This window comes from Petaurus breviceps, unplaced genomic scaffold, assembly GCF_028583685.1.
Source record: "Petaurus breviceps papuanus isolate PSGF00001 unplaced genomic scaffold, PetGlider_PUasm1.0 90919, whole genome shotgun sequence".
Lineage (NCBI taxonomy): Eukaryota > Metazoa > Chordata > Mammalia > Diprotodontia > Petauridae > Petaurus > Petaurus breviceps.
In genome coordinates, this window is record NW_027187378.1 from 40614667 (window position 1) to 40627092 (window position 12426).

General features: G+C 41.5%; 1 protein-coding gene and 1 long non-coding RNA gene across 2 annotated transcripts in view; one reads left to right on the top strand and one right to left on the bottom strand.

Annotated features, from left to right (window-relative positions):
- LOC138151833 (uncharacterized) overlaps positions 1 to 12426 on the top strand; it is a 67377-nt gene that overhangs the window by 39319 nt on the left and 15632 nt on the right. The gene's annotated exons all lie outside the window — the stretch shown is intronic.
- Positions 1833 to 3114, bottom strand: LOC138152112 (glyceraldehyde-3-phosphate dehydrogenase-like). The gene is given in 2 exon segments (XM_069075874.1): positions 1833 to 2217; positions 2219 to 3114. Coding segments are annotated over 2 exon segments (999 nt in total). The 5' UTR covers positions 3049 to 3114; the 3' UTR covers positions 1833 to 2048.

Sequence of the window (12426 nt, forward strand, 5' to 3'; positions counted from 1 at the left end):
CTGGGAGATTTTCTTACCTGTTCATTCACAGAAACCCAAGCAAGAGGGGAATGTCTCATTTTGGCTTTTCCCCTGAATTGGGCAAGCTTAAATTATTAGCAAGTAGCAAACAAACAAAAAATGCCATTGTTTGTCCATGGTTCAAATTTATGAGTTAATTCAATTTCCCTGAGCCAGAGTCCAAACTGGAGAATGTGTTACATATATATAATAAATGGCATAGCATTCACTAAGGACTTTGGTTGAGTACTTCATATATAGATATATAGATACACACATGTATATATATATATACACACACATACATTTATACATAGACATATACACACATACAGATAGATAGATAGAGAGAGAGAGAGAGAGAGAGAGAGAGAGAGAGAGAGAGAGAGAGAGAGAGATATCAGGGCGAGTCACATCTATGTCACATCTATGAGACGGAGCAGCAGGCAAATACCAAGGGCTAGAAAATTCTCACCTTGACTATTGCAATAGTATCCTCCTTGGTCTTCCTGCCCTGAAGGTCTCTCCCCTCTCCAATCCACCCTCAAAATAGCCACCAAAATGATTTTTTATAACATTAGGTTTGATCATGCCATTTGTTGTGGTTGAATCATCCCAGTCATGTCTGACTGTCCATGACCCCATTTGGGATTTTCTTTGCAAAGATACTGAAGTGCTTTGCCATTTCCATCTCCAGATCATTTTACATATGATGAAACTGAGGTAAATGAGGTTAAGTGACTTACCCAGAGTCATGCAGCTAGGAAGTATCTGAGGCCAAATTTGAACTCAGGTCCTCCTGACTCCTGGGCTGGCATTCTACCCACTGTTCCACCTAGCTGTCCTTGATCATGCAATTCCTCTGTTCAGAAACCTTCAGTGGCTCCCTATTGTGACTAGGATAAAATGCAAATGATTAAATTTGGTTTTTAAAACCTTTTAAACCTTCCACAATCTGTGAACTTGCTTCCCATTATTCCTTTTTACATATTCAAAATTCTGAACAAATTGACTTATTTTCTGTTCTCCAAACTCAGCATCTCCCTGGGCTATCCCACACGGTTGGAATATACTACTTCATTATTTGCCCATCTTAGAATTTTTAGCTTCCTTCAAAGCTCAACATCTGTATCACCTCTTACCTGGGCCCCTTCCTAATTCTGCTAACCGCCAGTGTCCCCCCCCCCACACACACACACACCCAACACACGCCAGTTACTTTGTATATATTTTCATATATTTATATGTATACATCTTATTTTCCCTTTGGAATGTAAGTTCCTTGTGGTCAGGAACCGATTTCATTTTTGACTTTGTAAGCCTAATGCCTACAACAGTATCTGTTGCTACATTAAGTAGGCATTTAATAAAAGCATGCTGATTTATTGATCTCCATTTTACAAATGAAGAGATCAAGGTTGACCAACCAGTTACAGTTAGAGCAGAGACCCCAATCTGCTTCTCCTGACTTTGAATCCAGTACTTTTTTTCACCTCACTGACTACCTCCAGACATCCTTTATAATAAGGCACATATTAATTACTCAGGAATTGGAAGAGCGCTATAAGGAACTTCTCAAGCCTCCCATTATTACACTAATGGCTTAAGTTTATCATATCAGATAATTCTACTTGTCACATCAGAAGACAGGGAGAGCTTGGATGATGGAAGAGAGAGGAATGATCACAGACACAGGGCATTAGCAGGCTGTGAAGGGGATGGGAGAGACAAGGAGGAGCTGACAAATTAGGATAAGGTCTAAGGAAAGGAGCCCCAAGGAGCACTGTCCCCACTCAGGGGGTGTTCTATGCTCCAGGTATAGAACATGACAGTTCTTTTTTTTTTTTTTTTGCACTGAATATGTTGACTTTATTGATAGTACACAATACAGGACTCTAGGCTTCTTCCCCCTACTACAGGGGTGCTTTGGAACAAGGATGTGAATGGGACATGGGATCCCTAGTATAGGAACACAGGTTAGGAATGTGGGCTCCCCAGTGGTGGATTTCCTCTTTTTGGCTGGGGATGAAGATCCATGGCTTTCCACTTTACTCCTTGGAGGCCATGTAGACCATGAGGTCTACTACACGGTTGCTATAACCATACTCATTGTCATACCAGAAAATGAGCTTGACAAAATGGTCATTGAGGGCAATACCAGCGCCAGCGTCAAAGGTAGAAGAGTGAGTATTGCTGTTGAAGTCACAGGATACAACAATCCTCTGTGTAGCCCAAGATGCCCTTCAAGGGTCCCTCTGATGCTTGCTTCACCACTTTCTTGATATCATCATATTTGGCAGGTTTCTCCAGGCGGCAGGTCAGATCCACAACAGATACATTGGGAGTAGGAACACGGAAGGCCATGCCTGTGAGCTTCCCATTCAGCTCAGGAATAACCTTGCCTACAGCCTTAGCAGCACCAGTGGAAGCAGGGATGATGTTTTGGGCAGCACCACGCCCATCACGCCACAGCTTACCAGAGGGGCCATCTACTGTCTTCTGGGTAGCAGTAATGGCATGGACTGTAGTCATGAGTCCTTCCACAATGCCAAAGTTGTCATGAATGACCTTGGCCAAGGGGGCCAAGCAGTTGGTGGTACAGGAAGCATTACTGACAATCTTAAGGGAATTATCATATTTCTCATGGTTCACTCCCATCACGAACATTGGGGCATCAGCAGAAGGGGCAGAGATGATGACCCTCTTGGCTCCACCCTTCAAGTGAGCCCCAGCCTTTTCCATGGTGGTAAAGACTCCAGTGGACTCTACAACATACTTGGCTCCAGCATCTCCCCATTTAATATTGGTGGGATCCCGTTCCTGGAAGATGGTAATGGCTTTTCCATTGATCACCAGCTTCCCATTCTCAGCCTTGACAGTGCCCTTGAATTTGCCATGAGTGGAATCATATTGAAACATATAAACCATGTAGTTGAGGTCAATGAAGGGGTCATTGATGGCCACAACGTCTACTCCACCTGAGGTGAATGCAGCCCTGGTCACCAGGCGCCCAATACGGCCAAATCCATTGACTCCGACCTTCACCATCTTGTTTCAGGGATGCGACTTAAGCAGCAGAACCTGGCACCAAGCTAGGAGAAAAGCCCGAACATGACAGTTCTAGACCTAACTTTTCCTTGTATTGGATTCATTACTCTTGTAAGAAATACATAGAATGAGTCAACACACAGGGATTCATTTCTTTAATTGGACTGAAAGAGTCTCAGGTCTGCACTTAAAGAACCACATTGACAACGAGTCATATTAACACTGCTGGGCCTGAGTCATCTAACTCTGATTTAGTCCTATTAGCATGACTTGTGCAGAGGAAAGGAATCTGAAAGGATGGTCCATGGTTTCTCTAATAGAGACTGTCCCCTACTACCCTGGAAAAGCAGGCCTAGCCATGAGAACAGCCTTGAGTTAGAGGACACTATGTCTCTTGTCACTGGCTTCTTCTAGGACCTGAAACTGGTCCTACACCAGCACAAATCTATCTCTGTGCAGGTATCCTGTGTTCCTTCCCCCACTTTCTTTCCTGATCACAGATCTGGATTGTAAAAGTCCCTAAACCTTAATTCATCACTGTTTTCCCATTCTGGCTCCACTATTCCCAGACACAAATTTTGTGGTTTCAGGCATATTGGCCATTATCTTAGTTTTTAATAATTTTTCCTATAGTAATTCCACTTATCTTTCGACCCTATTTATATTTGCACCTATTTATCTTTCTAAAATACTTTTTATCAATGATTTTTGTTTTTACATCACAATCATTTCCCTCTTCCTTTCTTGCATCCCTTCCCTCCCAAAGAGCCTTCCCTTATAATAGGAAAAACAGTTAAGCAATACCTCTTATCCAGTGGCAGTCTGACAATGTATACAACATTCTGCCCTAGCCATGCCACTCCTACCCTCCATCTCTGCCAAGAGGGGTACAATATGTGTCATTAAATAGGTAATATTTGTAGAAGGGCTTAACTCAGAACCTGCACCATAGTAGGCACTTTACAAATGTTTGCTCTCTTCCCTTCCTCCTCATTAGCTATTCCCTGGGGATCTTCATTGGTTTTTCTATTACTTGGAGTTTCATTTCCTTTCAGTTACCTTTTCATTTATATCATTGTAGTCATTGTATATATTTATTCTTTCATTTTTGCTACTCCACTTTCTATCAGTCCATGCAGATCTCCCCACATTTCTCTGGTTTCTTCATATTTGTCATTTATTACTGTACAATAATATTCCATTATATACATATAGCACAGCTTATTTCAATCATTCTTCTATTGTTGGGCACTCATTTTGTTTCCATTTTTTGCTATCACATAAAGTGCTGCTGTGAACATTTTGATACATCTTGCACTCTCTGTCCTTGACATCCTTCGGATACGTTCCAAATCATAGGATTGTTCGTTCTTTCACCAAACAGGTATTAAGAACTCACCATAAGGGGCGGCCAGGTGGCTCAGCGAGTAAGAGTACCGGCTCCAGTGTTGGGATGACCTGGAGATCGAATCCCGGGCTCAGACACTCAGCACCACACCCAGAAATAACTGGCCATGTAACCTTGAGCAAGTTACTTAACCCCGATTGCTAAAAAAAGAAAAAAACAAAACTCACCATGGACAGTGTACTGTGACAGGTGCTGCAAGAGATAGTCCCTGCCCTCAAAGACCCTGCAGATGACTTGTGTGACCTCGGACAAGTCACTAGCCCTCTCTAGCACTCAAGTTTATATCTATAAAATATGGTTGTTCATGAAAAGATTCCTAAAGCCCTCCCAGCCCTAGGTCCTAGGATGAGTGCAGCTGGTACCTCCTTATCAAGCAAGCTTCTTTGAAAAAGGCAAGTCTCAAACTATCTGAATCTCAGTTTCCTCATCTGTAAAATGAAAGGGTTGGACTACATGACCCCTAAGGTCCCCGTTAGCTCTAAATCTATCATCCTGTGATGCAGAATTTTACAATGTCAGAGTTGAGTCTTGGGTAATCTTCTGATACTATTCAGTGTTACTGATCGGTAACCATGAGGTGCTTCAGGGCCTTGGGAAGGAGATAAAAAGAAAATAACCTCACTAAAAATAAATGTCTTAAATTTAAAAAAAAAACAGTCTTAATCAGCCACACTCACTAGAGGCTTTAATTCAAATGATGCAGTTGTGGTTAGGCAGTTATAAGGTAGTACTGATTACTATGTTCCCATATGTCCTTGGAGAAATCTGTGTGCAAATATTTTTCTTGAGTTTAATTTAGATGGCAAAAAGGAGGCTATCTGAAGCATCAAAGTAGCAGTCATTTGCACCTGCATGATCTCTGTTTCATCCCAGAACCTGAAAGCTTCTGCTTTCCCTAAAGGTAGGACCTATGGCAAGTGGGGGTTGAAGAAGCTGCCAGCATCATAGTGCCTTTTCCAAGGTTACACAAAGTCACAGTTGGATCTTGGGAATCTGGCTGTCATCTAGACCAGTGGACCAATTCCCCTTTGTCCAAAGGGAACCTCTATTCTTACCAAGTGGCCTGAGCTTTGATCCTAGCTGGAATAGAGCCGCCAATCAGAAATCCCAGGAAAATCAGAAAAATAGCAAGGATTTATTGAGCACTAACCTAGAATCAAAACATTTAGAGCCAGAGGGGACCTTAAGAGATCATCCATAAGGAGTGTGGGGGAACCAGCTGGAGAAATGATCATTAAATTTTCAGTAGCACTGGAAGTATCCTGTGCCATTAAGGCAAGGATAATTTGTGCAATTTCCCTCTATTTCAGTAGGAATGAGAGACTTCAATTATCCAGACATTTGTTGAAGCTCCATGCCAAGAGCTAATAATTTATCATATAAATGTACAACGTAATATAACACAACATAAAATAATATATTAATAATTTTCTGACTTGCTTTCATGATAACTTCAAAAGGTGGTGAACCCAACAAAGGGAACTTCTATCCTGGACTTGTTTTTCAGCAATATTGTTCAGTCATTTTGAGTCATATCTGACTCTTTGTAACCCCATTTGGGGTTTTCTTGGCAGAGATCTTGGAATGGTTTACTGTTTCCTTCTCCAGTTCATTTTACAGATGAGGAAACTGAGTTAAGTGACTTACCCACAGTCACACATCTGATAAGTATCTGAGGCTAGATTTGAACTCAGGGAGATAAATCTTCCTGAATCCACACCTGGCACTCTATCCACTGTGCTACCAGCTGCCCCAATTAGTTCCTAGGGGAAGGAATCATGAGAACCTTCACACCTGGACTATTGCTGTAGCCTTTTGGTTGCTCTCCTTGGCTTGAGTCTCTCCCCATTCTAGTCCACCCTCCACTGAGTTGTAAAAATAATCTTCCCAAAGCACAGATCTGACTGTTATTCCCCTATTCCAGTAAATTCCAATGGCTCCCTCCCATCTCCAGGATCAAACACAACACAAAATCCTTTACTGGGCTGTTAGGGCCCTTCATAACCTAACCCCCTCTTACCTTTCTAGTCTATTTATATCTCATTTCCCACCGCACACGGTGTGACCCAGTGACATTAGCCTCCTTGCTTTTCCTCATGGAAGACACACCATGTTAGATGCTGGCCTCTTTACTGGCTATCCCAGTGCCTAGAATTCTCTCCTTCCTCATCTCTGCCTCCTGGCTTCAAGTCCCTGCTCTGATCTCATCCCCTATGAGAAGCCTTTTCTATGGATTGCCTCCAATTTATCCTGTTTATACATAGTTATCTGTCTTGTTTGTACATAGTTATTTTCATGATGTAGACCCCATTAGACTTAAAGCTTCTTGAGAACAATCCTCCTTCCCCCCCCTTTTTTTTTGCATTCCCAGCACTGAGCACAGCGTCTAAAACAAAGAAGGAATTGTATAAATGCTTATTAACTAACTATGCTATATTGTTGGTCATACATTCCCTGACACACATGCTAAATTTAGGAGAGTGAATTTCAAAAGGTTGGGAGAAAGAATCAGGAGGAATCCCATGGCCTAAAATTCCACAGAGGGAATCAGCCTAGGAAGAATGGGAAGCTTTCAAGAAGGAAATTCAAAAGAGACAAAAAGAGGAATGACAGGGAAAGAGAACAGTCTCTACAATCTCCATTCCCCACGTAGCTGGGAGGAATTTATCCCAATCCTTTCCTTAGAGCAGGATTTAACAGGGAAAAGGCAGAGAGGTCATCTGCTCACTGCAGTGCCTAAGGAGGGAGAGAAAGCCCACCATAGAGAATGTGGGGACTCCAGGTGCCCAAAAGCAAACCAGACCTCTCCCACAGCTTTACCCCATCCTACATCTTCCCTTATGCTAGCTCTGGGAGACAACACAACACAAGGAGCACTAAGGGTGGTTTTCAGGTGCCGTGAAACATGTGCGTGCCCTCTGTTTCCCCTCAGCTAATGAATGCTCAGGTCTTGTCAATGTTTACCCAGGCAGTCCTGGGGCTCCTGATCACCGGCCACAGTGGCTGCAGTGGCTAGAAGGCTCTCCCTTTGGGTCAGACTGTTGTTTCAGACAACTTACTCCTGGACACAAACAAAAAATAGCTGAGCCGTCTTCCAACCTTTTCAGCTGTGGGGAGGTAGCCGGGTAGGGGTTTCAAATAAGAGCTATGTCTACTGGGTTTTTCCAACCTGCACAAAAGCAGTCATTACAGCAAATGGATGGTTTGGCTCTTGCAAGTCTGTAATTTCAAGCTCTGATGTAACGTGTTCTCAGGGCTGTTTGTGTCTCATCTCGTTCATACAATGATACAAAGCCAGGGACAGGGCTGAAAGCATGCTCTCAGCCCAGTCACAGGTCCCTGGTGATTAGCAGGCTCCTGAAGATTGGACCCTCAGATCCCAACAAAATGGGATCCTGTAATTTCTGCATTAGGTTGCCAATCCTTGGTCTTGCCCTGCTCCATAGTGGCATGCCCCCACCTGATGCTACTGCTGCTAACATCCTTCCTGGACTGATTGGAAGCTCAAGGCCAAATGAAACCAGGTTCACTAAGAGACGAAAGGGGCTGACTTCACTTGGCTTGCTCTTGGGTCCTTGGTAGACACTAGGTATGGGACTGCTCAGTAAGGAGAGCAGGTGTGGGGGAGAATAATGATGCTGGGTGAATAAAAAAGACTAGAGAGGACCCTAATCTCTAGGCCCTGGGTCAAAAGGTCCCAATTCAGGACACCCCCTTAGGGTATAACCCTTCAGGAGCAGTATAAAAAAATACATTTCAAAGATTTTGTGAATGTCTATGCTTTGTTCTTCAAAATGAATTTTCTTAGGGGTGGCTAGGTGGTGCAGTAAATAGAGCACTGGCCCTGGAGTCAGGAGAACCTGAGTTCAAATCCAGCCTCAGACACTTAACACAAAAACTAGCTGTGTGACCTTGGGCAAGTCACTTAACCCCAATTGCCCTCCAAAAAGCAAAATAAAATAAAAAACAAAATGCATTTTCTTTATGCTACTTCTGAAGGGTTATGCCCTAAGAAGGTGTCCTGAGCTGGGATCTTCTGACCCAGGGCCTAGAGATTAGTTCTGAGGCTTCCTTAACCCAGCTCCCACTCTCACTTTTGAGTCAATCCTCCAGAGAAAGGTTAAATCTCCCCCTGGGATCTAGATGCACCTTCTGAGGGGTTGAGGGTATATTTCTAATATTATCAGTTCTTGCGTGAATTCTTATATAATCTCTCCAATATTACCTGCGAGTGATTAGCTCTCCAGTATCATTTAATCAGTTAATCAGCTAACTTTTACAAATCGGTATTTCCTGAGAAGATATAACTAGAAGGGAAGCATAAACATTACCCTCTCAAACACCTGGGAGTACACTCTCCCCATACCACCTCAGTCCCTGAGGAGACGGAGTTCACACTTGAAGCAGTTTTTACAAAGCATGGGCCCCACCAGGTTCACTCCCAAAGTGGCATAACTCATTGGTGAGTCTGGGTCTCAGCTCCTGTGGGGCTGGGCTCCCGCTACTCAGGGCTGTGCTAGCACCTCACTTGGTAGCAAAGTCTGGACTGCACTTCTGTCACAGATTTGTGGTGGTTCGCTTTCCCTGTCTTTCAATTTTTGAGAATAATTTTTGAAGTAAGTACTAATTGTTCTTTCAAAAGTTTGATAGAATTCTCCTGTGAATCCATCAGGACCAGGAATGATTTTTCTTTAGTAATTCCTTCACAGTTGGATCTATTTTCTTTTCTGAGATTGGATTATTTTGAGATCTCTATCTGGTTCTCATTTGGGTATTTTATATTTTCAAAGGTATTGCTCTCTACCTTGTGTGTTCTGAGTTTTGTTAACACACAACTAACAGTTCTTAATATGTTCTATTTTTATTTCTTCTGGTTTTGTTGTGATTTCACCTTGTTTGTTTGCTATTTTACTGATTTGATTTTCTTTTCTTTTTTCTTCAATCAAATTAGCTAATTTGTCAATTTTATTATTCTTTTCAAAGAACTAACTTTTAGTTTTATTTACCATCTTTAGGGGTTTTTTATTTCCTATTCATCTATTTTTTTCTATAATTAGTTTCTCCTTTTTGTTCTTGTTTTCTAATTTTTAAAAATAGATATTCAGTTAATTAATCTTCTTTTTTCTATTTTATTAATATATGTTTATAAGTATAAGATTTTCCCCCTGAGGACTGCTTTAGCTGCATCCCAATAATTTCAATATGTTATTTTATCATTATCATTTTCTTTCATGCATTATTTGTTTATATTATTGGTTCTTTGACCCATTCATTATTTAGGATTTCATCTATTTTGGTCTATGTCTTTTGTTTGTGGTCATGAATCAGTGACTTTTATTACATTTTGGTTTGTAAAGAATATAGTTACTATTTCTGCCATTTTACATTTGTTTGCAATGTATCTATGCCCTAAAACATGGTCAATTTTTTTAAAAGTTCCATGTGCTGAGAATATGTATATTCTTTTGCAGTCCCACTTAGAAGGCACCATAAGTCTTTTAGCTCTAACTTTTCCAGTACTTTGTTCATTTCCATATTTTCCTCCATTCTTTTCTACCCCCGCTTTTCAATCCTTCTCCTGTTCTCCTCTCCCACTCCTCTGTTGATGCTTATCTTCTTTAGAGACCACAGAAGTCACTATTCCCTCACTTCCAGCCCTCATTTTGACCTGAGCACATCACAGAATCCCCTCCATCCTCATGCTTTCCTCTTCCCTTTCATACACCTTCCCTGTTTTGTATTGTAGTCCCACCAAACACATTGATGCACATGTAGGCAGGATGCCACCAGGTTCTGTTCATAATAACCCAGACCTGCTTCTTTACTCTGACTTCCACTTGACTTTTGCCTTCCCCCCTTACTCCTTGTGTACATTTAGAAATGAATCTTTTACTGGTCTCTCTGCAATCACTCATGGACAACTTGCTGTTGCTATACTTTATTGCTGCATTTATTCATTCCTCCTGCATTTTTATTGTCTGAGGTGTATGAGAAGCAAATAATCTTCAGTTTTGATTTTCTTTCTAAGAATGTTTTAAACACTCCTTATTATTGAACATTCACTTCTTTTTATTTATGAGTAAGCTCAGATTTGCAGGGTATTTCACCCTGGACTGAATACTGAACTTCATTACTTTTCATAATAACATTACTCCATTCCCTCCTACATTTTCAGGTGCATGCAGAATGGGTCTTGTGTTACTCAAATGGCCTTTCCTTTGTATTTGATCATTTATAGAACTTGTTTCTGAATTGAATTGTCAAATTTAACCACTATGTGTCTTAGTGTTTGTAGCCCTGGGTTGGTTTTTTTTTTTTTTTCTGGAGACAATCTATTAATTCTTTCAATTGGTATTTCATTTTCTGTGTTCAGAAGTTATAGAGGGGTGGGTAGGTGGCACAGTGAATAGAGCACCAGCCCTGGATTCAGGAGGATCTGAGTTCAAACCCAGCCTCAGACAATTAACAAAAAACTAGCCATGTGACCTTGGGCAACTCACTTAATCCCAACTGCCCAGCCTTCCCCCCTCCAAAAAAAGCAAAAAAAAAAAGTTATAGAAAATTCTCTTGTATCATATCTTGCATTATGATGTTCAGGAGATTTTTTTCCAGTTGTTTTTTTTCTGGGAAACCTATGATCATTAGATTGTCTCTACATATATAATCTTCAGGATAGGTATATTTAGCTTGTATAGAGATAACATTTTCTTTCAGTGTTATCGGGGTTTTTTGGGTTTTTTTTGCTTCTTTCCTTCTAGATTGTCTTTCATTTCTGTGTATTTGTATTCCCAAACAATTGTTCTTTCTTTTGTTTCTTTGTTTTTTGTTTTTTGTTTTTGCTTTTTAGAGGGGGGAAGGTAGGGCATTTGGGGTTAAGTGACTTGTCCAAGGCCACATGGCTACTTTTGTGTTGTGTCTGAGGACATATTTGAACTCAGGTCCTCCTGACTCCAAGGCCAGTACTCTATTCATTGTGCTACCTAACCTCCCCTCTTTTGTTTCTTTGTTGAAATTTGCCATCACAGGTTCAAGTTTTTCTAGTCTATGAATTATTTTTGCTATGGAGTCTATGAATTCTGCTCTCATAATTTTCATTTCTCTTTTAAATCAAGTATGTTATGGTGCCATGGTCCCCTCAAATTCTACAAGGTCCTTTGCCTCATCAAGTATTGGATCCTTTTCCTTTGTTTTTCAGTATTTATTCACAGATGCCTGAATTCATTTAGCTCTAATGACTTCTGCTATTAATATTGTTCCTGTTGATTTATCTTCTAATGTTCAAAATCTTTGAGTTTTCTTCTTTCTTTGGTAATTTCAGTCTTTTTCCCCCTCATTTCCTCCCATTGTTCACTTTCTAAGTCCCTCCCCCTGACAGTGTTTTCCTTGGGGGCTAGATCTCAAATTGTCTCAGCCTCCTCCAACTCTGGGTAATTCAGGGTTCATGAGCCCAACTCTCTGCCTAAAGTGACTTTTGGTGGGATAGAACTGGCCCTATCTGCATGCTAGGCTCTTCCCTTCAAGCTTAGTGTAATGCTTCACAGCCCCTCTATACATAAAAAGTCCTGCTGACTGGTCCGGCTACTTCTGCTCCTCAGTTCTCTGGCCCACCCCTGGCAACTCAGCCACACTGATGCTATGGGGCTGATTTCTGTATTTTGTCCAAGGATCTGTGAGGAGGGGGAAGTTAGGATATGGGCTTGAGCTCTATTTCAGACCCAGACACCCTGCCCCTTTCCCCCATTCCTCTGCTCTCTTACAGAGATCTTTTGAAGTAAACAATGCCACTTCAGCTTTGGCTTTCACAGTCCCAGTAAACACGTGGAGTCCAGATCTCCATGAGATTAAAAAGAGGAACAGGACCAAGATACGGGGTTGGATTTTGTTGCAAGCTCATGGGTAGGGTCCTTGGATTGACAGGTGCAGCCTTGCTGCTGATAGTATGGTGGGTGATGGGATAAGGGGTGCTGAGT